The 27,674-nt window shown below is 40.9% G+C and overlaps 1 protein-coding gene across 2 annotated transcripts in view; it reads right to left on the minus strand.

Annotated features, from left to right (window-relative positions):
- Positions 1-26,264, minus strand: part of BMP2K (BMP2 inducible kinase) — a 55,362-nt gene extending 29,098 nt beyond the window's left edge. For both annotated transcript variants that reach the window (XM_052683009.1, XM_052683008.1), the window contains exons 1-6: positions 25,912-26,264; positions 4,715-4,833; positions 3,295-3,400; positions 1,676-1,818; positions 1,322-1,443; positions 162-243 (exon numbers count right to left, since the gene is read on the minus strand). In XM_052683009.1, coding sequence (XP_052538969.1) covers positions 162-243; positions 1,322-1,443; positions 1,676-1,818; positions 3,295-3,400; positions 4,715-4,833; positions 25,912-26,059 — 720 coding nt within the window. In that variant the 5' untranslated portion in view covers positions 26,060-26,264. The remainder of the gene's footprint in view (positions 1-161; positions 244-1,321; positions 1,444-1,675; positions 1,819-3,294; positions 3,401-4,714; positions 4,834-25,911) is intronic.
- Positions 26,265-27,674: the final 1,410 nt, after the last annotated feature.

Here is a 27,674-nt window from a genome sequence, read left to right on the forward strand (position 1 = left end):
CTTAACTACCACAGATACCATTACTATACTCTGAATTATATACTTGCATTGTATATTTCCACATTAAATAATTAGTTTTTCAGTTGGTCTACATTACTTCTAGCTAGCTTCTTTATCTCTTAATTAGTTCCATATTTCACAGTATCTGATTTTTTGCTTACCCAAATATCTGCCTTGGTAGTAATTGATTTCCCTCCATAAAGATTAACCATTTCAGGAGCTCTGTACGATAGTGTTGTATACCTAAACGCATATAATTGCAGGAGAACAGATGAAAAGCATGCCTCAGAATCAAAAGAGCCTTTTCTTGCATCTGCCACACACATGCCATTCACAGAAACAGGTGCCTAATACACACCAGAAATTGTCTTACGCAAGTAATTTACTGTGTTTACAAAATCACAGAAGGCTTGGAATAGTAACATAACATTTACTGTCCTGAATGACAATTTAAAGTCAGATAAAATGTGCTCTTCACATTAGCTCCCCTGTACTGTGCTTCAGTAACAAAGAGTTGCCCTGCTGTAACACTGCAGTAAGCAGTTATTGCAAAGATTCTGAGCCCTAAAAGGGTCGTCTTCATCTTACACTGAAACATGCAGTACAGAGTATGATCATCACATACAATACTCCCATCACATGGGATATTATATGATTCTATGCTTTAAAAAAAATAAAGTTTGACAAAATCATTGCAAAACCAGAAAGTACTCTGTAGAGACAGAAGAACACATACATGTATCATTTGGTCACTTGAGAACAAGTAATCTGTGTTTATTTCTCCGCAATAGATGGCCTGAAGTGAACCAAACTAAACATGTTCTCAGGAGTGTGTTTGCAATAAAGTTAAAACAATTTTGTGACCAGTCTTAGGAGGAAGGACACAGCATTCTATAACTAAGACTGTAAGTAAGTTCATTCGAATGCTAATTTATAGCACCTCTTTTCTCCCTCAGACTTTCATAGCTAGCCATAGTAACATAGAAGTTAAAATTTAACTCCTAAAATAGCCAGCAGCCAGGCATACATTTATCACCCATTTCATTTCAAAGTCACACGCTTTTTCAAGTTTTATTCTATGTGAGTCTGTTTTGCAAAAATAGCATGTAAATAAATAGAAAAAGTAACATTCATAGACTGTAAAAAAAAATGGAACTATATTCACATCAACTTGAATTTCTTCACCTTGAACAGTTACACTAAAATCCTTAACAGTAAGGTAAGCATACACTACTCAGAGGTCTTCATCTAATACATCATAACGCTCAGCTGTCTCACAGCACAACCATTGGTTATTGAGGCCACTTAAATGTGAACTTACTTTTTAATTTCTTCTTCAACCACATTAACACCATCTTTTTGAGGATTAAGGAATTTGTTTGTAGCACTGCCAAAATCACAGAGAACATAATTTCCACTGTCATTTAGCAATATATTCTCCACCTTGAAAGGAAGTTAACACAAACAGCAATGTTAGATTAAAACAATGGCACTGATTTCCAATGTAAATGTTACTATGCATTCTTGCTCTCACACGCAAATGAGGAAGTTACCACAGCATTACAGTGCTTCTCTAACTACAGGTCAGCCTTAGTGAAATAGCTCCTGCACTTCCAATCATTTTTGAGTGCACCACTGACTTTTGCTCAGGTGTTTCTAGGTTTCAGGTTCATACCTTTAAATCTCGGTGAACTATAGGAGTTTTGCACTGATGCAGCCGAGCAACAGCTTCACAAGTATCACAAAATATTCTCATTACTTCTGACTCTGTAAAGCCCGTCTGCAGGCGCTGATTCATCTGATTCACAACTTGCCCAGCTGAAGAAGCAGAAAAGAATTTTATTTTACCTTCTAGTAATTCACATTATGTATAGAAATATAAATTTATCTCACACACAAATAGCCCACAACATGCAATTTAACTTTCTCATGTCACCAATAAAACAACAACAACAACCACCACCACCACCAAGCCATCCAAGCTGTTTCCAAACTTTCACTGGTATGATCCTAGGCAGAAAGGTTACTGTCTCAAACAAAAACATCGCCAACTGAAACTCTTCTATCAAAGAGGCAGGCAGGAAGAATCATCCATCACACAAACATGCTCCCCCAGAAGTGCCTCCTGCATTTAGAACCGTGGCCAAAATGCTGTCAGCCAACAGAGTTCAAAGTAACTCATAATCTAGACATTTCTTTCTGAGAGACTAAGAAAAAAAAAAAGGGCATACTCCACTCTTAAAGACCTTACATAACCCTTTCACAGTTTCCTTTTTAAGATCAGGAAGCATTATTTCCCTATTTCTTGAAGTTATTTCACAAGGTCATACTTGTCTCTTCCTATCATAATGCTCACAGATCTATGGGGTCTTGGAGAATGCCTCTCCTAAACACAGAAGCTTTCAACAAGAGAACACCATCCAGTCATCTGATGGTTTACACTCTTGTGGCTTCAAAATAATACTGGTAAAACTCAAATCTAGAAGCAAAGTGTAGAAGTGAGTCTGAACAAAAGCTCCACATGCCAATAAGCTATCCATGACACCAAGTTCTGAACAATCCAACCCAGTTAGTTATGTAAGCTGAACACCAAGGAACCAGCTCCCATGAACTAAAGTAGTAGAGGTATTTTTCCAGTATTTACTATTGTAAGTAAGAAAAGAGAACTGCTGATACAGTCTTAAGAATTCCCATACAGAGGGCAGAAACATTCACTCTGACAAATCACAGACAAGATTATTCTAGTAGGTATGTGTGGTGGGGAGTTAGGGAAGTCAGTTACAATATGGTTTCACAAATTGTTTGAAATAGCTACATTATGAAACCGGACACACAGCTGTTATTTTCATGCCCAGAATCACAAATACTAATTATATTATGCTCACTTAAAACAAGTCACCCGTCAGGTTAAAATTAAAGAATCTTTGCTATAATGATCAAAAACAAAAAATAGGAGAGGCAGAGCAGTTGCCAAAAGTATTTTGATATGAAAGGTTGGAAAACATTAGCTATATGTTTAATCAAATAGTACAGCAGAACTATTTCAATGTCTACTTGAAGTAATTTCCCTACTCCTAATTATACTTAACTAAGCTACATGAAATTGACATCTGCATTTTCTCAGGCTTCAGAAACTCAATGCCTAACTACCAACACAAGCTAAAACAAATGGATTCCAGCTTTGAGACACACAGGCTTTCTGAATTAAAGGGACTCTACCAGGTAAAAATCCCAGGTGATCAAAACATACATTTCCATTCCATTTCCTCTGGAACCAGAAGAGCCATCTCTTACCTCGACAATACTCCATGAGAATGAGGACCTCCCAAACGTTGTCACTTACACTGTTAACAGCACAATCCAAATAGCTTACAATATTCTTGTGCCCAGATAACTCTTTCTGAAAAAGAAAATACACATTACATTTTAGCATAGAAAGATTTTAACAAATAAGTGCAAGTGGTTTTCATTAAAACCACTTATGACTTCAAAGTGAGCCCTGGTCCCATACGCACTAAACTTTACAAAATACTCAAAACTGAAGGCAAGTTCATCACTGACTGCAAATGCAGAGACTGCCATATACCAAGCTCAACACATCTACAATTCAAGCAAGAACATCTATGGTATTTGTTCAACAGTGCAAACATCCTCATTACTGCATTCAGAAACATTATTATGTAGTAATAATACATACAATAGTCTTAATACATAGGGGAGAGAGAGGGAAGAATCATGCTACTCATGTCCATTTTAAGGGAAATTCCCAATTTCAATACTAAAAATGAAGAAATACCTATGCTGAAGAATACTGTCTGGATAATAACAAAAACCCTACAACCATACACAGCTGGAAGCAAGTCACAACATTTACACCCTGAACTACTATCAAGTTAAAAACAAGCAATCAAAGATGTCCCTAAGAAAAAAAGACAACAACAAAATCCACACCAACTTTTAAGAGCCATTTCGTAAGTTGCAATTAAGCAAATTCATATTTCACGTCTGACAATACCGGTGTTGTCTGCAGTGCTGTTTCCACCCATTTATAGTTAACATAAAAGAACTGCTTATAATAGATGATTAAGCAGGTGCTTCTATGATTATAACATGTTTAAACTAGAAGCATACGGAAATGGAGATAAATTACCTTCACAGTATCTACTAGAAGGCAATATAACTGATTTTCTCGTGCCCTGACATCATAAACCCAAGCACATCCAATAAAGCCTTCTGCTTTCTCAATTTCCTAGTCAGCACCTTAGAAACAATAGAACCTGTGATTATGTCATTGAGTTCAAAGTTCTGAGCTACACCCATATCTGTTACCTCCATATTGGATAGCAACTGCAAGAATGTGCTTCTGCCTAGCAGAGGTCACACTGCTTGTGTAAGAACAGGCAGTTAACAGAACTGCGGCCAGCAGAGGGCTCTAGAACTTGTTATCACTAAAGAAATGGAAAAGACCTTTTTTTTTTTTCTTATTTGGGAAGCAAAATTACTGATCAAATTATTGACTGCAAAATCGTATTTTCCTTATAATTGCTTTAGAAATTAATCACACACAAACTCTATGCTCAGTATGAGCTTATGTAAGGCACCACTGCACAAAAAAGTGAAAAGATGGTCAAGAAGGGATTGTCATTAGAGGACATTTGATACGTGCATACTATAAACAAACACATTCTCTCGTTACAATTAATTCATTTCTTACCATAATAGTAATTTCTCTCTTGCATACGTTGAGATCTGGGACATTATTAACATACATTCGTTTGAGTGCACAACGTATCCCACCATGGGTACGTACCAGAAACACAGTTGAGAAGCCACCTGGAGAAAAAACACGACAATTACAAGGCAATGAAGCTATCTGAGTTATCCTCTTTTTCTAAGACAATGAAAAAGGAAGTGTGTGCCAGTCATGGAGTGAGAAGTTAAAAACACAGACAAAATTACTAAGGTTTGACATCTGAGTCCATTTCTCCTGCATTAAGCATTCTTGACAAAAGCATAAGGATCTTGGAATTATGCTGCAGCATTAAATAAAAATATCCGCAAAGCACCTCCATATTCAAATAAAAGCAGAAGCTAGTATGAACTCTATGCATTCAGGTATCAAACCCATGATGTTTTCAGTCACCCAAAAACCTGAATAAAGCAAAGATATCCTCCCTATCTTCACAGTTTCTAAATCCTCCAGAACTTGAAGTTTAGCATTCATTTCTTATACCTACATTTTAAAGTACAAAAAATAAAATAGTAAGATGTACAATAAGTAACTGGATATCTTTCATGACGTTTATGTCACCCATCTCAGCACAGACTGAAGATGAGAAGATTCACCCTGAAATCACTTAGCTACAAGCAAAGTAGGGCTTTTTTAATTATTAAATTATTTAAATACTTGTTAAATGTGCAGATAAGAATTAAGTGTGTTCTCCCAACCAGTACAATCAGGAGCCATCTTCTCGGTTCAACCACATGAACCACAAGGCATACACTTAAGCCCACCTCCAAGCTTCTCATTATCACTTTTCTTCTCCCTCTTTACTGGTAGAAACATGCGAACAGTAATTACTCACTGAAGCTGAGTGATACAGTCTACTCAGAAAACACTCCTAAATGTTCAGGCAGCAAGCCAAGGGGAAAAAAATTTAAAACCCATGCTCTTCTATCTGTTTTCAGTTCATCTGAACTGCTGGTCAAGACTTCCAGCAGACTGCATTCACATCGCTTGGAGGTTCACAAAGAGCTTTCCCACAGCTTAAAGAACTCTGCCCCAGGGCAGTCCATGCTTTCCTTATTTAACTGCTGTCTGATGGTAAGCCAACTGTTGCCATACGAACTCAACTCACGCAAAAACTAAGCTATACAATCAGGACAGAAATAGGTGAAGTAAAGGATTTACTCTGATAATCAGGTAGCCCACTGGAATGCATGAAGTACTTCAAGTTTCACAATATAATCTGCAACCAGCATTTATCAAGCATAACGTGCCTCATCTGATACAGGCCTCATGTGCTTGAACTGATGTGCACGTTAGAATTTACAGTTGAAGGAAGTTGTGTTAGGATGCCTTCTTTAGGAAAAAACACTTGAAAATTAATTGCATCATCCATCATCGCAGGGATATTACAACGTCAAAAGAGAGTTGGTGCCAGTTTCAACACAGCAACCTAAATTCTACAAACTTGCTACACTTCAGCTAGAGCCGATTTACACAGGGTACTCCCAGCACACTGACAGGTGCCCTTGAGTTATTCCAGTTTTAAAAGCCAGACCCCTGATGGGGCTGAAGCAATTCCACAGGGAATGCCATCAGCTTTGAGGATAAAATAATGTGGCAATGCATATTGCAGATACTGGAAGATTTTAGCAGCATCCTCTCAAAAAAGACTCCTACATAAAGCACAAATACTTGAGCAACAATATAAAAAATATAAAGCACAACAGTCAACTCCTACATAAAGCAGAACATTCTAACTATTGGAACACAATCACTTCTTGTCTTTTTAACCAGCTTTACAGCCTTTTAAAATCAGTTTTGTAGTCTTAATATTCTGTGTCTAGCAGCAGGACAAGGCCAAAATGCTGAATTTCAAATTTCTTTGGCACCTGCTTTCATGCAACCAGATCAGTCACAACTGGGTAAAAAGAGCAGTGAAAAAGTCTCATACAAGGGTTCTTCTTGCCATTAGGTGGCAATATCAACTAATACTTAAACTCTGAAGCAGCCACAAAAGCAGAACTATTCCCCATTCTGCAAAGGAGTAAGGTGTGACCTTGAAAGGTTTTCCATTAAGTAAATGCTATCTCCACTACAAAATGCCACTGCGCTCTTTGATAAACAGATCAACCCTGAACAAAGCTTGAATGGGTTTATAAATATTTATAGGATATTTGTCATCAACACTGTAGCAACCTTTACCAAACCCAACCCTGAAGCATTAAGCTTTCAATCTTTTCAATAGTTTCTTGTTAAACTTGTCACTGAAAGCAAACAACAGTGCTATAAAAACTTCAAATAAACTGTCATTAAACTACGTTATTTGGAGAAGCCAGATAGGCACCCTTGTCAAAAGTTGTATGCAAACAACCAAAATGATGAGCAGTTGCTTTGCCCCAAGGCCCACAAATGGAGGCTGAGCAGAGCTACATTTCCATGTGTAGGTCAGCTCAGCAGCTGGCATTTCATCAGCATTTTTAGAAGCTGGAAAAAGACGGTACTGTTTAATGTCAGTGATGACAGAGAATGAACTCAGTTTCTCATAACACAGCATATCAAAAAAATAAATCAAATCACAAAACTAAATTCAGTTGTTTACCCACTGTAAGACACAGTCAAGTCCCAAGCCCCCCATGGATTCCTCCCATTCTCCTCACAGATGAAAAGTACCACCACGTGCCATGACTGGTCTCAAGGCAGGTATGCAGGAACTAGTTGACAAGCACAAATTCTTCACCAACTAGGCAACCAGCAACAGCTTGGCCTTTGCATCAAAAGGAGACAATTTTGAGTCTTCTGATTTTTTCAAGAGCAGCAAAGTTTCCAGTATCTCTGTTTAAATATTGACCAAAATAACACAATGACCAAATACAACAACCTAGCAAACTGAGTATGCGCTCAAACTGTCTCAAAGTTTGATAATACAATTATACACACATCACCACTCTTAGCCTTTACAGTATTTTACTGTGGCAAGCCATTTGGTTTACTTATCAGTAAATCATCTCAGATAGCATTATCTACTTCTGGTCATCTTATTAAGAAAATTATCAAACTTTAAAACCAACTAAAAAAAAAAAAACCAAACAATTCTCAGCTAACATTTTCTGGTTGAGAGTTTCTCTCTTTTTTTTCCATGCATATTTTAAGCTTCATTGGTCTCAATTTTCTACTTATGTTTCACCTTGTCACATTCTTGATACTTCAATGAGGAAACTGTAGCTGTAGGAAACTGTCAATATCAAAGTATCTTCCTTTGCTTGCTTTGATATAGTAAGGTTGAAGAATCTTCCACAATTATGTTGTATATTATTATAATATATAATTATAATCTTTCAGATTGCTAACAGTTCCAAGAAGACAAACTAAAAGAACACCAAGAAAAACATTCCAAACAAATCTTTGTTCATTTTAGACATACAGACAACAAGACTGAAAAAAGACATATTTTTTTCTTACTATTCTGTTAAAACATATTCAACCACCGAGTGTTGTACCTGCAGCTGGTTCACTATCAGACAACATACTTAAAATCTCAGGCAATTGGAACAGAAGGTCACCAGCAGAAGGAGAGCATATACATTGTAATGGGCAGTAATCACACCTAACACCTGCGAATGTTGGACCAGGAATGGTAGAACCAGACACAGTTGCAGAGCCAGCTGTCTAGTTCAGATATACAGTTGTTCCTAAAGAAGCTGAAAGAACTGAAGGATAGTTCTTTTCTATTTTGAAGCTAGATCCGCTCTCAGCCTTGCATGACACTGGCCGAAAGATGGCTACGTGCCCTTCTATCTACAAGGCTGGATCTACAGACTGAAGTGCAAGTGATTTTCCTGTGACCCATCCCCAAACACATGTAAGCTCTTTTCTCCCTCTGTAGCAAAATGGCAAACCAGTCACAGGGCAACATGCTTAAAAATATCCACACAGGTTTTTTCTGAATTTCAGATAATCTAACATACAACACAAAAGCAATTTAATGATTTAGGTGCATTCATTTGTGTTATGAATCAACAACTTCTACCTTAAGCACTATTTTCACCATCTCACCCAATCACTTTGTCTACATGTGCACTCTCTAATTCAGGAGCCCCTGGTCGCCTAGATGTCACCAGACCCTACCGAAATCAGGCTGACCAACAGCTAGAGATGCCCTCTTTCCAAACGTACACAACTTCTAGTACTGCATAGCCTTCTCAGCATTGTAATTTGGAAGCCATATGTACAAGAAAGAAACATTTCAGGGGCTATGAACCTGCTCAAAATACGGGATAAGTGCAGCCCCCCTCCCAGGGGGCAGTATGAATGCCCTTCAGGTAGGCTGTAAGCAAGAAACTTCCCTGCAAGCCCATAACAAACAGCAGCAATAAGGACGCACTAAATGCACTGAGCACTTGCTGTGTTAGCAAAAAACATCCTTCACTGGAAAAACTACAACTAAAACTAACAACAACCCTGACCTCTATAACCTCCTGAGCTGCAGCAAAGACAGCCTCCAAAAAAAAAAAAAAAAAAAAAAAAAAAAAAAAAAAAAAAGAAAGAAAAAAGACACAAAACACGAAGAAAACATAATTGCTTCTCCACAAAGAACCATAACATCATGAGAAGCCAGCTCTCACTGCCCACGTGCACATCTCACTGCATACGTGCACATATAGAGCAGTGGGAAGGTCCTTTTTCAGTAAGCATTAAGCAGCATCTAGATGTATTATTTTACCAAAAACTGAAGAAACCCTATCTTGCCATAAATGATCCAAACTCAAGTCGTGAGTTGTTGCTCAGTTTTGATTACATCTTTTCACAGTGTTCAAGACAAGCACAGCACATTCTAGGAGTTCAGAGGGTACTTCTGTGATTGTGACACCCAAAGGCCTCTTCTCCATCCTGCTGAATTTCTGCTCTCCCTGTGCTCTGTGGCAACATGCATTCACTGGCATCCTGTTGGGATAACTACAGTATCAATATCCTGTCAGTATCAGGAACTGCTTCATTCCTGCAGTGAGGGAAGTTCTGCAGGATTACTCCCTCTGAATAGTCAGTATAGACGTAGTGTGCAGGTACTCTTGCGGGAGTAGTAGACTGAAAGCAAACAAAACAGTACTTCTGTTCACATAGAGAACACTATTTAGTTCTTTAAGATAATAAAATTAACACCTGTTTGTGGCTGAAACACTTAGAACATTTTAGAGCTTGAACTCCGGAATTTTTTTTTTCAGATTCAGTTTTCCAAACACTGTGTGATGTTGAGAAGCTGCATGCTAACAGAAATCTACCACAAAACTTTCAGGCCTTATGAAGAATTTTTGCTACAGCACACTTTTTGATCACAACCTCCACAGGACCAGGAAGCCACTGACTGTAATTCCTCAGTAATCTCTGCATGAGGGAATAATGGGACATACTGTCAGTAAGTTTTTTGTTTGCCACTGACAGAAGCAATCCTGCAACAGCTGGGATATACCTCAGACTGCACTTGGTACTTGTGGACAAAAGACCAGAGGTCATCCAGCTTTCCTTATCCTGGTCCACCTTACTCACTGAGCACCTTTGCCCTGAGCCCAGCAGCAGCTGCCCAGCTGCTGGGAAGGTGCCACACACTGACCTCAGGGGTTGCACGCTCATTTGCTGGGGAGCGCTGCAAAGCACCCTTCCTGGTGCATAAGGAATCACAGAATGGCCAGGGTTGGAGGGGACCTCAAGGATCATGAATCTCCATCCTCCCAGCCACAGGCAGGGTCACCAACCTCCCCATTTAATACTAGACCAGGCTGCCCAGGGCCTCATCCAACCAGGCCTTGAACAACACCTCTAGGGACGGGGCCATCCACAGCCTCTCTGGGTAGCCTGTTTCAAAGCATTAGATGACAGCATTTTTACATATAAATTTAAATGTATGTTTATATACATACACAAGTACACATATATATTGCATATATTCCTAGTAAAATACATTCCACAAGTCTCAGCACAAGGCTCTGAGACATGGCTCCAACTGGAAGGGAAGTTGGCAGGTCATCTGCAAGCCCAAGAGCTCAACATTCCTAGAACCAAGAGCAAAAGCAGCTCCACACCCTTAAAATAATCTTCTACACACACACACACACACACTGAGTTCAGCATTTCTCCAGTGCATGCAGACAACACATTCAAAGGGACCCATTATAGCTGCTTTCTGCCCTGCCCACACGAATTCCCACTGTAACACCCTGTGAACACCATGGGTAGTTCAGACCAGAAGCACTCCTTTCTCCAAACCACCATCTGTTCTTAAAGCAGCAGTATAAAAATAGCAGGCATGAATTACACACTGAGCCGCAGGACGTTACCATACCCCAGTCACAGCAGATCTGCCATGAGTACCCCAATACAGTAATGGCACTGATACCTCTACCTATGAGCAGGTATTCTAGGATGTAATTTCTCTCAGCACCAACTGCAGTCCAGCATTAAAATAACGCACACAGGTGCTAAACCAGAATAAAAGAATCTGGTGTTCTTCCTGGAAAAAGAGAAACAGATATGTAACAAAGTCATGTGCCACATGCACAAAGAATTTCACCTTTTACCCATCTGAAACAAAGTGCAGAACTGATAGCTTGCAGTCATAACATGAAACCCACACAACCAGTGACTCTAAGAGGTGCTTTTCTCCCAATCATCAAGCAGCAACAAATCCTTATCTTCAGTGAAGTTCTCACGCTCAGATTTCACTACGCCATTTCCACTCTCTCTTTAGAGCAAGTAGCAAAGGCTTGCTGTCACACAAAAAAAGTAATTCTGAACAAACCTAAGTGCTACACAGCAACAGCAAACTGCTTAGAAATAATAAAACCAACTCCCTGCAGCACAACAGGAAGCAGGTAAGAAGGCAGAGGGGTAGAATGCAGAGGAACATAAAAACAGCAGTCCCAGACTGGAATCTTTCTTCTTTTAAATCCAAAGAAGTATTCCTAAAGCCAGACAATTTCTTCCCATGAGAGAAATTACAGCTTCATCAAATAAACCCTGACAGGAGTGTTTAGCCACCACCTCTGCTAACAGTGCCCTCACTCCTGGTTTGGAAGACTGCATTAGTCTCAAGATGGACTACTGCAACTGTTTGTTAATATTTGAAAACCCTCTCCTCTGCAAAACTTCCTCTCCCTCTTCCATCAGGCACCCTTCTCTCAAGGAAAAATCCTTTGAGCAAAATGAGTCAGAGGCAAGCACGTGTTTGTGTGTGAGCAAGCAGCTATTAATTGGCCTGCTAATAGGCAGCCTCCACAGAGCACAGTGGATGTCATTTTTCTTGCTACAGCTGGCAGTGTGACTGCTTTGTGAGAGCATACACACTTCCCATACACAAAAAGACTTTCTCCAGATATTTTCTCTGCCAACCCAGCATTAAAACTCTTCCAGTTTAATGAGGCGATACAGACTTAAGAATATTTTTCTCTATATGGAGCAAACCTGCTCTAGTTAGCTGCAGTCCCGCAGCTCTCTGCTGGCTCGTCAACTACATCGCTACAGAGAACTTCCAAATTTCAGCACAACGTCGAAGTTCTAGATTTTAGCACATTTCATCTGACAGCTGACTGAGATACTTCCAGCTTTGATCTAGCCTACAGCAAAGGAACAAAGCTCGGCGTTTGCATTAAAGATGATCATGCTGTTCCACCGCAGTGCTTCTCAGAGCATCCAGGTGACTTGCCAGCCACCGCCAATTCCTTTAATGAGGGCATGGGTTTTGTGCTGACTTCTGACTGCCTCTGCTACTTTTCCATAGAAACAAAGAAAAGAGTTTTCTAACGCAGACAATTTTGTAAATTATTTTAATTGAACACAGCTCCCAGAAGAGAAGCACTCGTATTTTCTGTGATATGCTGTCAAGCTTGAGGAAGTTGAAACTACATGAAATAGCTCACTAAACTTAAGTTCAGAAAAACATTTTAAAAAATAAAAACACGGTAAGTACTTGGTATTTCACACATCTTGTTCACCCAAGACAAAACAATGTCTTAGGGTAAAAGCCCGTCTCTTTCATTAAAAGAAAAGAAATTAAAAGGAAAGCCTCTCTACATCTCAATACTGTCTGAGAACCCAGCTGTCTGAGAATTAGTACTATAAAGCAACAGAATAGTTGTGACTATCTTATCACCTCCTCTTCTATTCACTGAAAGGAAAACCTAATACATTTAGACTGCATTTAACAGATCCTAGTATTTAAGTCAACTAACACTTGTTCCCTTAGTAAGGATGAGAACATGACTAGTAGACCACCAACAGTGCAGTTAATTGAATGTGAAGATCAGAACACTTTGAACTTATTTTCAGCTACAGATTCTGAAATCACACTGACAGTACTGAATGGGTCCATTATCTATACTAACAGAAACTGAAAGCAGGAAATACTAGGGTAAGAACTGGCAACAAGTCACAATCCATTGAGCTTCATTCATTGCAAAAGTCAGCTCTTAAAGCTCTAGAGCTACACCATCATGCACACACTTGAAGCATCATTTTTTAAACAAAAGCTAACACGAGCTAGATACAACAGAGGTCAGAGTACTGAAGAGGTTTGTTCTTCCTTTTCCCTCCATCTCACTGCAAAAGATCAAGAGCTTTCCTCTCACAGAAACAATCCATGTTTTTAATCAAGAAACTAACCCAGCCCACTCCCAGCACTGCTGGGGAATGGAAAGACCTTCAACATAGAGTAAGTTTAGGTGGTTTTGTGTATAAAGACCGTACAACAGTTGGCTCAGTCTTCACAGAACCTCTTTCCAGCCAGGGAACAATGCTATTTTCAAGTGATGCACAGACCTTCGGGTCATTTTTATTTCTGAGATGCACAGTAATCCAATCACTCTGTGTTCTCTCCCCAAAGTCTTTCCTGCTTCACGTGTGGACTTTTTGTATATGCCAGGATACTCAAATAAGCATGTTTTCCCTTTACACAGCAGGTTAGCATTTTTAAAGCAAGTATACACAAACCTAGCACGTTCTGTTAAGTACTGTTGCTGAATTTCTCATTCTCAGTGCAGTGCATTATTCACAATTGCTTCCTTTACTAGCTGTTCACTTTTAGAATCTCCCTAGCTGATGTAAAACAGCTCTGGAGTAAAAAACATACAAGTTCAAGCAATATCACCGACATTTCTGAAGCCAAGAAACACTTGTTACCAGTGACAACTGTTTGCAAGAGCAAAAGAAGATTTCTTTCTAAGAGACAAAAAACCTCACATCAGCACTTCCCTTTCCAAACAGTAAGCTTAAAGCACAAATACAAACTCACACAGCAGAACCCTATTAAACAACCCGAGCTGTGTTTCATTTGTTCAAGGTCAAGACTGTTGACTAAACATTTCTATACATGATTATGCCAACTGTGTAACCCAAGACAGAAGAATTAATTCAATTCCCTTTCACGGCGCCACTGAACCTTGTGACTCTCAAACCTTACTAGGGTAGATGTATCCTGTTACTCAAGATGCAAGTGAGGTGATGCTTTCAGGCAGGATGTGCTTCCTGTTCAACTTTTCACAACAAAGCTACTGAAAATCTCCGAGACATTGATTAAAAAAAAAAAAAAAAACAACTTATAGCCAACATCTGGTAGCATGAGAAACATCACTTTCAACCGCACTCATCTCTCCTACAAATAAAAAAGCTTTTTCTTCATCTCTCCTGACCAGTGCTTTTCTTCACTGATTTTCTTTTCAATTTGTTTTGAACTCCAATATAGTAAATGAGCAGATGAATAAAGTAGATACGAAATGGTTGAATTAGTGGATACAGATGCATTGAACATACAGTGCACAGCCACCACAACTGTTCTGGAACCAAACTCCACTTTCATAGTGAATGGTTAATATACAGAAAGCTCCTCTCTCATTTGCTCTGTAATTTGTCTTCCATTTTCCTTAAAATCACTATTTTAACTCTGATATAAACATGTAAACAGAAGAATCCAAAGCAGACTAAGTCAGCCAACGGATCCATTACTGCGCAGTTGAATAATTCACCCACTGAATACCACAAATTTACACAAATGACACAGAAACAAGGCAGGGCATAAGATTGCCAGCTTCAGAAAAATGTCATTTTGTGGCATTTTGGACAAGTACCACGTTTTGCTGCATCAGAAACCAGTCACCAGGCCATGTAGAAAGCAAGCAACTCACAGCACTAAACGCACTTCAGGCCAGGGCAGGTGTCACATGAAGATTCTCTTGTTTACAGTGTGTTGTTTTTTTGGTTTTTTATGGCATCATAAGCACACCAGGCCAGTACAATGAAATTCAGACCTCTTCATGGCTGGATGAGCCTACACAGAGCCTTGCACCATTTTCACATCTCATTGTAACAGCCAGTGAGCTCATTGATCATTTTTCATACGTAAGCATGATCTGACTAGACTAACTCAATGAAATTGTTTAATATTTAGATATTTAAATACGAATACTTAAAGCTATCAGTATAAGGATTCCTTGTTCTCTCTTCTACAGGTGTCTACAAATACCAGCGTGCATTTCAGCTCTCAGCAGCAGATACAGAAATACCTGGATCATGAAGGAGAGGGGACCAATAAACAGCAACGCATTTGAGTTGCTCCTTGAACACCAGTAAATGGGACTCAGACGTCTTTTAAGTAATGGTTTTCCTTGGCACCTTAAAGTTCTATCTGGCACATGCTTTATTCTTGAGAACACCCTCAAAGGCACAACAAACATCTTTATTATTAAGACCGTTACCTCAATTCTCTCACCTTATGCTTGGGATTCATTATCCAACAACACTTTCAGACTTTCAGCTGTGACACGTGATAATTTAGAAAGAAGGGCTGAAATTTCCAAGTAGTGTGAGCAGCTGGAACGTTTTAAACTATCTAATCAGCCATGGCAACAGAAGTCTAACTTTCAGAGTTAGAATTATCAAAGGCATTTAATGTCCCTCATCTATCTACTGTGTTTCAAGAGAAAGGCATTCAACAGCAGTAACTCCAAACAAGACAGTTATTCATGGAGCAATCTGGAAGCATGCAGATTTTGGGTTAGTCCCTAAAAATGAGAATGCTATGACCAATCTACTGCCTACACCCAAATATACCCTTCAACACGAATCTCCTCTTACGGATGCAGCTATGTAATCCAGTGTCAGTTTAATAACACAGCAAGCCAAAACAATGAAGTAAAACAGTCTGCCTGATGAAGATAATTAAATGGCATATCTCAAGAAAGCACAAAGCTGGCAAGGTAATACTTTGAATTCAAATGCAGATTTGAAGAACTTGGCCAAATTAGATGCAGCACACAGCGTTTTGTTTTGATGAGCGTTTGCATGGTTACACTGTTTATACAACTGCCTTAACAATAAAAAAAAATAATCTGTCTTCAGAGTCTTAAGGGACCTCTGGATCTCTCATTCAGAGAATAACAAATGATCTCCCTGATGTTTCATGAATTCTTATGAAGCCAAGAAACTCTACATAAGCAATAACTGATCTAAACTGAAGGTGAAGGTTTCACTACTGACCAACCTCCTGAGCTCAATGTAGACCACAGGACTACATGTGAAGGATGCAATCACTACTTTAATTATTCTCTTTTTTTAAAAAAGAAAGTTTGTTTTCCTACATTTTATGCACAGAACTGACCCAATCTCTAACAAAAATCTCATGACAAATTTCATTTAAGCTTCTTGTTTTTTGTTACACAAACCACACACCACACTCAAGTCAGATCCTTCTACATTTGTAAGGTAACTAAGTGCCTTATATTCTTTAATGACCTATTTGTTCTGTATCCTAGAAATCAAAACCAAAGCCAAAACACTAAGAGAAATCATTATCTCTGTTTACATCACTGCAATCCAAACAAGTACTTGGCTCTTATTCTTAAACAGCTCAGGCCAAGACGATGCACATTTAGCAGCTCTATCAGCTCCTAAGTTGTTTGTCCACAGCTTGTCTTTCCAAAGAAGTACTGCTTTAATTATGCAAGTCCCTTAGCAATTAATCAAAACCTAAAAGCGTGGTTTAGCAACAGACTTTTTAAGTAACAGCCCATACAATTTTTCATCCTACTGCAAAGATGTAAGAACATGTCATATGGATTTTTTAGAATTATTTCTTTTACACGGAAAGCAGCAAAATGCTGCAAGAATAACAATTCAGTAGACAATATGCATGTATGGAAATCACAGTCTAAACAAGTAAAAAACTGAGAGCAGAAGTAGTCAGTACAATAATTAATCCAAGCATCACACCAGTCCTGTGTAAGTATGTATCTCTTAAAGACTTGTGCAAGAAAGCTTTCCAACAGTACAGGAGCAAACCTATTAAAGTAATGTGCAAGTTTATAAGGAAGATTAATATGTATATTATTTAGAATAAAACCTCCTGAAGTCCTAGCATATGAGAATTCCCCTCACGTTTTGTTTGTGGCACTAAAGGTATATTACCAGTATATTATAGCAGCAATTAGGAAGAAACCATCTTAGAGACAGGAAGTTCTTAACACAGCCCTTATTTCTTGTTCAGACTTGTGTGACTGTGGACCAACCCCCCTCACCTTTCTTTGTTCCTCCACCTACAGGATAAAGATTACCCCTAAGGGGACGTGATGTTCTTGTGATCAGTACCAACTCCAACACCTCAAGAACAAGACAAAGAAAGACAGAACCGTCTGCTCTCATATGATCCTACATAATCACCTATCCAGTATTTTTATCAATTGCAACAGGAGTGGCGAGGCAAATATGACATTATTAAGAATTAAGCCCAAAAAAGGCTTTACAGGCAGAACACAAAGTTAACCAGCTTTCAGTTCCTCAATGTAGCCTTGGTGTTTTGTAACATCTGTGTTGACGTTGTTCTGGAACAAAGAAGCAGAAAATGCAAAATGTCATTTGCTATTCAAAACAGAAGAAATATTTCCCACATCACTAAAACAAATCCCTAGGATCTCATTTATTTCCTTTCATTCCCATTTGTAACTTGTACTTTTCTGAGCTTTCTCCTTCAACTTGCTTCTTGTTTGAGAGCTAGGTTCTCAAGTACATCTAAGATGTCCCACTGCTACTAATACAAACCTAACCAACCTGGACAACCATGAGCAGGGAAAGCATAAATCAGACATGAGGAAGGGAAAGGTTCCCATCTTCGTTACCAACAGAAAAACACTCAAGAAACCAAAATCCATTCTCAAGGCTACCAGAAAAATGGGAAAAGAGGAATTCATTTTCCTTCCTTGTAAGTAGCTAGACAATAACGAGGAGGGAAAAAAAAAAAGACAGAACCTGCACCATGCTGGAGAGGAAAATACAGGACAATGACATCTCTACTGCAGCAGAAAGACAACCGGGGATGACATCAGCTGTGGCAGTGAAGTGCTGCTGCTTGGTATCACTGCGATCTGGAAACCAGACTCAGGCTTTCAGCTTAAGGTATTAGAAGTAGGCAAGCATACTTCAAACATTTCAGGAAGCAGCTGCTCATCTGGGATATTAACAGCTTCTAAGCTAAACCTATAAAAACACTTGAGGAGAAACTTTCCAAAACAGATGTCAGGAAACCCAGCAATTTCTTAGGATAACAACAACATCCTAAGCAATCAATGAGGTGACTGGCTGCGTCTATGTCACTAATTAGCCCCAAATGCAAAATAAAATGTTTACTAGAGCCACTTGTAATCTGACACACCACTGCACACTTTGGCAGGCACAGAGCATTCATAGTGTCAGTTAACACAGCACTGCTGACAGCTGCAACTCCTTTGACTTACGGTAACCTACTTATCTCAAGTATTACGGAGGCAGAAAATAGCTACAATAAAATCAATATGGCCCAAGGTTAAGAAACTAACAGTTTCAAGAATGAAGGCTTAAAAACAATGCTGTAAAACCACAGACAAGAAATACAACCTAGACAATTACACAAAATATTTTCCCTCTCACCTACACTGCAATTTATTTATCTAAAAGTGAGATGCTTACCTGACACTGTGTTCACACATTTACAGCTAAAATAAACACACACCTACAGCTAGGAAGATACCCAAGTCCACACAGTTAACATCTGCCTTTGCTAAAGCATGCTCATGTTGCTCCCAGACACAGGACAGGGAGACTAATTAAGCAGCTGGATCGGGACGCAGTCTCTGGTGTTTACTTTTCCACACACAGGAAAGCTGTACAAGTACTTCCATGGGGGTAATGTACTGGTTAATGACTTACAACTCTGAAAACCCAAACAAATAAGCATGTCCTCTCCAGAGTCGCTAGTTTCTACAGAACACCCATCTAAAAGTTAATTCTGCCTGCATCAGCTAACAAAGTTTTGCTTTTCTATATCGACATGTAAAATACTGACATCTAAACAAAAAGCCTTCAGATGAAAAATGCACGCTCAAAATAAGTCCACATTTTCTCTTTCAAAGAACTACCAAGGCTTTTAACAGATAAAATTATCACATTCCTTAGCATTTCATGCTATTTTACCACTCAAGGCTATCCAGGAGTTTTACATTGGAAAAAAAAAACCAAAACCTGCACACGTACACCCCCATTTCTATCACTGTAACATTAGCACGTTTTACAAAACACATACACAAGAAAAAAAACAAGTAGATGGCACACTCATCTGTTTGATCCGCCTGCCAACATCTGGCAAAAGAAAGATGGCTTCAGACTGCACCATATTAACGTGATACCGCTCCAATCAAGCTGCTTTGCTGTATGACAATCGCACTCTTGGCCACTCTCCCAACAACTTAGCTCAGAACTATCAGATTCCAAAGCACTTGCTCAGTGTTTAACTACTTCTGGGCCCCCAGAAGTTAAACTGATAATTTCCTTGAAAAAGGAACGACTGTTTGCAGTCCAAAGAGGCACAGCACTACACGTTCATGTACAGTTAAGTGCAGGAATGAGTGTTCTTAGGGGATGCAAAGTCCAAGGTGATGACAAGAAGAGTATTAGACCAAGTGCCTAGGAGCTAAACAAGCACTGGCTGTACAATAGACATGGTCCTTAACCTCCATTTACATGAAATAGCTGTAGAGAGTGGGTGAGCAACAGTGAAGTCCTACTGTTGTACAAAAGCTGTTTGGTACTGTGAGAATGGTACTTCTTGAATGCACCAAGGTAGGTAACGCACTAAGCATGCAAGCTTCTGCATACACAGCACTGCAAATCAGGTTAACAGCACTTCGTTCACTATATTACACGAAACAGTATTTTCACTTGCACATTCACATAAGACAAGGACCATGTGCTAATATCCAAACTCACTCCTAGTTTGGGCTCCCTTATTACACGGAATATAGCTACAGCCTGTAAAAGGTAGAACAACAATCTACTTGCAGTTTATCTGCCTGCATTAGGCTTGAAAACACTGAAGATAAATCCCAAGCATTAAAGCATAAGCTCCCTATTTTCTTTACTTATGGATCAAAACTTTTTTCAGCATCTCACCCCTTGCCATTCTTAAAAAAAATTTGAAATACGGCAGCCATGCTTACTTTTGGGGCTGTCATAGAATCACTAAGGTTGGAAAAGAAAAGTCCAACTGTCCACTTACCATCAATATTTCCCACTAAACCATGTCTTTCAGTACAACATCTAAATGCTTCTTGAAGACCTCCAGGGTTGGTGACTCCACCATCTCTTTGGGCAGCCTGTCCCAGGGCCTGACCATTCTTTTGGAGAAGTACTTTCTAACAGCCAGTCTCAATCTCCCCAGTGCAATTTGAGGCCATTCCCTCTTGTCCTATCTGTAGTTATGTGAGCGAAGAGGTCAACCCCCACTCCACCACAACCTCCTTTCAGGCAGTTGTAGAATGCAAGAAGGCCTCCCTGAGCCTCCACTTCTCCAGATTAAACAAACCCAGCTCCCTCATCTGCTCCCTGTTTGTGCTCCAGACCCCTCAGAAGCTTCATTGCCCTTCTCTGGACATGCTCCAGGGCCTCCATGACTTTCTTGTAGAGAGGGGCCCAAAATTGAACAGAGTAATTGAGATGTGGCCTCATCAGTGCTGAATACCGTGGGATAATCACTTACCTACTCCTACTGACAACACTTTTTCTAGTACAAGCCAGGATGCCATTGGCCTTCTTGGCCACCTGGGCACTGGTGGCTCATGTTCAGCTGAGCACCAATCAATACCCCCAGATCTGTTTCCCCTGCACAGTCTTCCAGCCACTTTGCCCTATGCCTGTAAGGTCGCTGTGACCAAAGCGCAGGACCCAGCACTCGGCCTTGTTGAATCTCAACCCATTGGCTTCAGCCCAGTGAATCAGCCTGTCCAGATTCCTCTGCAGGGCCTCGCTACCCCAGGCAGATCCACACTTCCAGCCAACACGGTGTCATCCGCAAACTTATTTAGGGTGCACTCAATGCCTTCATTCAGCTCATCAATAAAGATACTGAAGAGGACAGGCCCCAGTACCACCCCCCCTGGGGAACATCACTTGTGACTGGTGTTATAGCTGCATGCAGCTTTTCTATGCATTCAGTCAAAATCAAAGTCAGGAAGTCCTCATGCTGCTTTCTTCTCTCCGCGTACCTCCCGGACTTAAACAAGATGTATCTGCTACTCAAATATTAGCAAAGCAAAGCTGTGTCTGAGACAGAATGAGAAACAGGCACAACCTTTAAGATCATGCGTAAGCACAGATTCAGTAATGTTATACGCTGAAAATTAGACATGACCAATCACAACTCAAAGTCCATAAGTAATATTTCCAGACAACCTTCCAGCTTCTGATCTATCCAAGCAACTGACCTGGATTCCTACTGAAAACTAAATAGCATTTACAGCAAAAAGCAGCAATGCTACATAAACACGAAACCAATGAAGAATCCCAGTAATTAAAAGTTTCATCTTGCTGCATAAGAGATCACCATGCCACAGAGTCGTGACAGAAATGACACTGCACCAGCTACATTCATCACATTGGAGACTAAGCTGCATCTTGCACAGCGCAGAATCAGGACCTCTAAGTTAAGTGGGTTGGTACCCCATACCACATTTAATCACTTCAAGTACTCAAGTTAACAGATCCATTACAAGGGCACTTCTCCCTGCAGATCAAACAACAAAGTCAAACTTACACATGAGAGAAAGCAGTGAACGATGTACGCAGGCACACTTAAGAATATGCAGCAGCTTCCTCAATTGCAAATCTCCAACAGCATGACAACCAACAAAAGCAGAGCACATGACCTCAAGGAGCAGGAGCATACTCCTCACAAAGGCAGCTTTAGGACTCAGTTTGGACAGTATAAAAATAAAAGACCAACTAAATAACGCAGATCATCAAGTACGTGCATGCTCAGTTGAAGCAGAACAATCCGGCTTGCATGCTCATTGCTTCAAGAGTTTGCCAGCACTGACTCCAGGAAGTTGGAGCATAAGAAAGATTATACAAGAAAGGATGAGTTTCCAATTTTACAGAGGGAAACTTCAACTTTTCGTTTGTCCTCTATGCTCATAGAAACTAATGATTTAACCATCGTATTTAACAAAAATGAAGCAAACATTGTGTGTAATACAAAAACTTATTAACTTAAAAGCAGTAATGATTTCAGATGCTTTTTCACCCCCAGGTCATTTGCTCCTAGATATGAAGTCATTTGCAGAAAAGCAGCACTCTGAAAACTTCTGGAAACCAGCTGCACAAGGTATTAACTAGTTTCTTTAAAGCAAGTCACAAATATTCCACCTCCACAAGCTTTCTGGTAGGATGGTCAGAGGGGGAAAAAAAGCATTCAAACCTCATGACAAGAGACTCTTGCTCCCTGCAAAAACCATCAGCAGACTCCCTTGCCAGAACCATGGTTTTCGGTAACAGTCACCCCCTTCTTGCACCTTATTCAAGTACACAAACACATTCTTCATCTCTAACCAGGGTCACAGGCAAACAGCACCTACTGGATGATCCTGAGAAATCCACTTCACAGCAGCTTACCCACAGCCAGATTAGCATTCCCACTTTGTGATCATAATGACTGATTGTTGTTTCTAGAACACCATTTCTTACAATTTAAGGCTCTTCGCTGAAGATTGCTCCAGGCCCACCAGTACGAGCCCACTATGGAAGCCTACAACCACTTAGCAGCAGTGCTATTATTTTTTCACAAAACAAGAGTATTTTCGAAATGCAAGTTCCAACCCTCTAACTGCTTTGAAAAAGTATGAACTCCAGATGGTCTAAGCTGCACCAATCCTTTTCATTCTTTCAGCAGGGTCCCAGCTCACTGGCTTGGAGCTTCTGCTTGAAAAACAAACACAGGCATGGATTCCTGCCTCGTTTGTGCAGCAACTCCAAAGAAACAAACACTCTGTAGCCTAAAAGAAGGGGCTACCATCTGACATGAAGTTAACCCATTTCACTGTTGAACTACATAAATACGGCTTAATTAAGAAATCACAGAGTGGCCAGATTCAACACTTACTGTCCCAGGCAACAGCAGAACTACCAGCCTGAAGGAGTCATTGAAACAGTGGTACTTGAAATGCCAGTTCAAGGAATGCGAGGTACTGAATGACAGATTATTAACTGTACCACAGAAGAAGAAAAACCAAAGACACAAATCCAAAACCAAGCCAAAAAGGAAAACAACAAAAAAAAAAACCTACACAGCAGCTTTATTTTTTAAAAGATGATCACCTATACCTCATGACAGCACTGATCAATTCTGAATAGGAAATACAATGGAAGCAGTACAGTGAGCTTCTTTCTATGCTTTCAAACTAAGCCTGTTAGAGACTACTGCACATCACCTCTCCTTCCTCCTAATTTATTTTTTTAACATGCTAAAGTGCCTCTCCCTGCTTTATCTGTACTCAGTGAAAAGAGGCCAACACACTAACTTTGCACACAGTGCTTACTATGCCCATCTTTGCCTGCTAAATCTGAAGGCAGACGGACAGTCTCAAACCTGGAAAAAGCTTTATTTCCTCAGTTTAACACACAATTAATTCCAAGACTTCTCAGATAATAATAGAACTGAATAATAGAACTGAATTCTAATTTCAAAATACCTTTCAGTGCCTATCCTTCAGTCTCCAGGAAGATAAGCTTCACTGTTTTCCTTAAATATATTGCTGAATCGTAAGTCAAGGCAAAAAATGAAGTAGTATCACACCCTACTGCAAAGCCATAACCTTCTACCTCCCTCTTATATAAATCAGAAATATTATGGCAAGTTGCTTGGTTTTACTTTCCTTTTCACTGTTCACAATATTTACTGTTCTGCATTTGACATTTGAGATTGATTTGAAATGATGTTTCATAGTTTCCACATTCAGTCTGCTGCAGCTGCTGTGCTAGAAAGCCTTTTTCAGTACTGGAGCTACCCCGTAACTAACTTTAGTGTTGCCAGCACATCACCCAATCCTTCAAAAAGACAGACTTGTCCATATTTGCATCAGATTTAATTTCCCAAAGTTCTGCCTCACTGCGTGCACTCTTGTGCAACAAAAAGATGCAAGCAGCAGGCCTTCACTCTGCCTGCATCGCTCCACTATCCCTCTCTGCTTCTGCCTCATACTTTGCGACAATGAGCAACTCACTTCCTCCATCAAAACTTAATCCAAATTGACTGTTTTTCCCTATCTCTGAATAACATACATCAAAAACAAACTCCATCTTACAACACACTGAGCTTCAGGGTTACTGAAGGTAAGAAGCATACAGAAAAGAGATAAGTTTAACACAAAAGAAACAAGATACTACTGAACACAGCTCTTGAACCTTTGTTCCTACTTCACTATGTAAACTTGCAGTGCTTTAGACAGCACTATATAAATGACTTGTGCAAGAGAACTATGCATAATGCAACACAGCTTTGCCTTTAAAACACTGCAATAAAACAATGCTGTTAAAAACTACAGAAGTGTTTTGTGAGCAACACCTGTACCAACAAAGGAAACACAGCAAAGGTTAAAATTAGTACAGTCTATGACATTAGAACAGTGAACGTAGTTACGACTTGAGCCCTTTGGCATCACTTGTGCTACTTGTTCTAGTTACAGAAAGCCTTCATCACTTAAAAACATCAGGTCTCAATTTTCCAATTCAGAAGCAAAATAAGGACAGTGTGGGGGTCAACACTTGGAATCCAACAGACATATCATGCTATTAATCCTAACAGCTAGTAAAAGAACCTCTCCATACCATAGCACGTTGCTATGCATCTGTATTGAAAAAGGCTTGTTAAGTTGGTTACAGTCATTAATGTACTAACAATGCTTCTTGTTACACGACCTAAAGCTCTACTATAAATCCCTTAAACTCATAAATTGTATTTCACCAGCACTGAATAACTGGACCTGCCTGACAAGCTCAAGCAGCTCAGCAGAACTGGGTTTCCATAGAATAAAACCAGTAACATACAGAGGGATTAGAGAAAAAAAATGCAGTTGTTCCTGTGCCAAAGGAGTGGGGATTATTAATCAGGATTTATAGTAAGTATTAATATTGGACCTTAATATTACCAATACATCACCCCCCAACAATTACTATTAATTGCAACCTCACCGCAGGAAAACATGACTGTCAGGAAGTCACTCCCAGGTAAAAGGAAACTTTTCATTCATGAACTGCTGCAATGTGTCAGCAATAGCAGGGCTGAACAGAAAGCTCACAGCGAGCGTCCCATCAGCCCCCAACACACACTTCTGTCCCAACAGCTCACCAACAGGAACACTGCTCCTCTGTGGCTTCTTCACCACGACCTTACCCGTGAAATTACAACAGCCACCTGTGTTTTTCTTCTGTTCTGAAGCCCATTCGGGTTGAATACGTCAGCCTTTGAAGACCTTCAACAGATCGGCGCTGCCCTGACTCCTACCAGCTCTTGTCACCCGCCTTGAAGGGGCCACACGAAAGCCGTTCAACTCCTGCTACTTCCGTCCCCAAAAGAAGGAAGCACATTTGCACAACTCTCAACTGTTTCAACTGCAGGCTACAGAACGATCTGCCCCGAGAAAACTTTCAAGAAGACGCTGAACCGAACAAAGCTGCGTGCAACCCTTCAGCTGCGCGCGTTGGGCTCCCGTGCAAAGCGAGGCGCATTTCCACCGCCCTGCAGCAGTACCGCGGGACGGCAGGGCCCGCAGCGGGGCCCACCGCAGCTTTCCGGGCATCCAGATGCCCCCCAGCCCAGCCCGGCCCGTCCCCGGCCCCAGCGTTACCCTCCGCCAGCAGCTCCTCGGCGGTGACCTGGTGCCGCCCGACTGCGAACACCCGGCCCAGGGCGGCCGCGCCGCCCGCTCCTCCGGCTCCGCCGCCCGCTCCGCCGCCGCTCCCCTCGGCCTTGGGCATGCGGGAGAACTTCTTCATGGCGAGCGGGGCCCCGTGGCGGCCGGAGATGGGGAGCTGCCCGCTTCACATGCCTCCGCTCCTCGGCCGCTCCTCGGCCGCTCCCCGCCGCCTCTGCCCGCCGCGGGGAGGAGGAGAAGGAGGAGGGAAGGGAGGAAGGGGGCGGCGCGCCCGAGCCGGGGGAGCCGAGAAGCACAGCCCCGCACCGCGCCGCGAGCGGAGGGAGTGCCTCGGGGGGAGGGAGCGGGGGGCGCTGCGGCGCATCGCGCAGGCGCAAGCCCGCCTCTCGCAGGCGGGCACGCGGCCGGAAGTGACGTTTTGAGCCTCGGGAGGCGCGTGGAGCGCTGGGGAGGTTTCGTTCACGTGTGTCGTGCGGGCGGCTGTCTGTCCGTCCTCCCAGCGCCTCGTTGAGGGCTGCGCTGTGCTTCCCGTAGGAGGAATAACTGTAAAAAATAATAATAATAATAAAAAAAAAGGGTGTGAGGACGAGTGAATTCCTAGCAGTGGATCTCCACGAGTGTCCCAAGCACGAGTAGCAGTTCACAGACTAATAAGGTGTGGTAAAAATATGGATGTGGAAAAAAAAACATCAGCTGTGGATTTCTCTCTGTGAAACTTGTCCAGCGTCGCTGGACATCTGCTCCGTAGACATTGAGGGAGCAAAACTGGGGTTTCCCCAACACAAGTGGAGTTTTGAGAAAAGTTTTTATGGAAAAAAAACTTCTGGCCCGTAGGAAGCACAGCCACCATCAGCGGTGTTTGTTACAGTTCCCTAAAACCAGCATTGGGGAAGTACCTGTTTCCCAATAGTTTGTCTCAAATTTCAAATTCAAATTTAGAGTAAAACCTGATGTCAATCTGACATGGTCTTCATACTGAAAGTGTCTCTGCTCCTCCCAAAATAGTTGCATGAGTCATTGCAAGAAACATTTGTCATACATTACAAAAGACCTTTAAGATCCCCAAGTCCAACCATGAATTCATCCCCATCTGCTTACTGACCACATCCCTCAGTGCCACCCACATCTCTACAGTTCTTGAACTACCCCAGGGGCAGTGACTCCACCACTTTGCTGTGCAGCCTGTGCCACTGCATCACCGCTCTTTCTAAAGAGATGAAATTGTTCCTAAATATCCAAGCTGAACTTCCCTGCCATCACCTCCCATCCTAATGCTATTACCTGGGAGAAGAGGCTGGTTCCCATATTACTACAACCTCCTTTTTATCCCCAGAGAGGGATAAAGTCTTCCCATCTCAAGAATCAAATTAGTTTTGGCTTAATCATATGGCTGTACTCCAAGTTAATACCAAATGACAGTATTTCTCTGTTGAAGTGACAACATGTCATACCTTGAAAGCACGGGCATACTTATTCCCACTGTAGTCCCTTTCTTCAGTTGCTTCCATCCTCTTTGTAATTGGAGATCAGTTTTTCAGCAGCACACAGAGAATCTAATCCACAGTTTTCTTTAGAAGATAAAGGTACTTCGACTGCAGATGAAAGGAACAGAGTACTGAGGAGAACGGCACATCCTCACAGTGATGTGTGCCTGGGCTCCTTAGAAATAAACTTGTAATTGTCTTTGGAAAAAGAAGCAAAGCTGACTTGAAAGTACATACATTTAGTGGCAGCAA

Source organism: Tympanuchus pallidicinctus, unplaced genomic scaffold (assembly GCF_026119805.1).
Source record: "Tympanuchus pallidicinctus isolate F22 unplaced genomic scaffold, pur_lepc_1.0 scaffold2, whole genome shotgun sequence".
Taxonomy (NCBI): domain Eukaryota; kingdom Metazoa; phylum Chordata; class Aves; order Galliformes; family Phasianidae; genus Tympanuchus; species Tympanuchus pallidicinctus.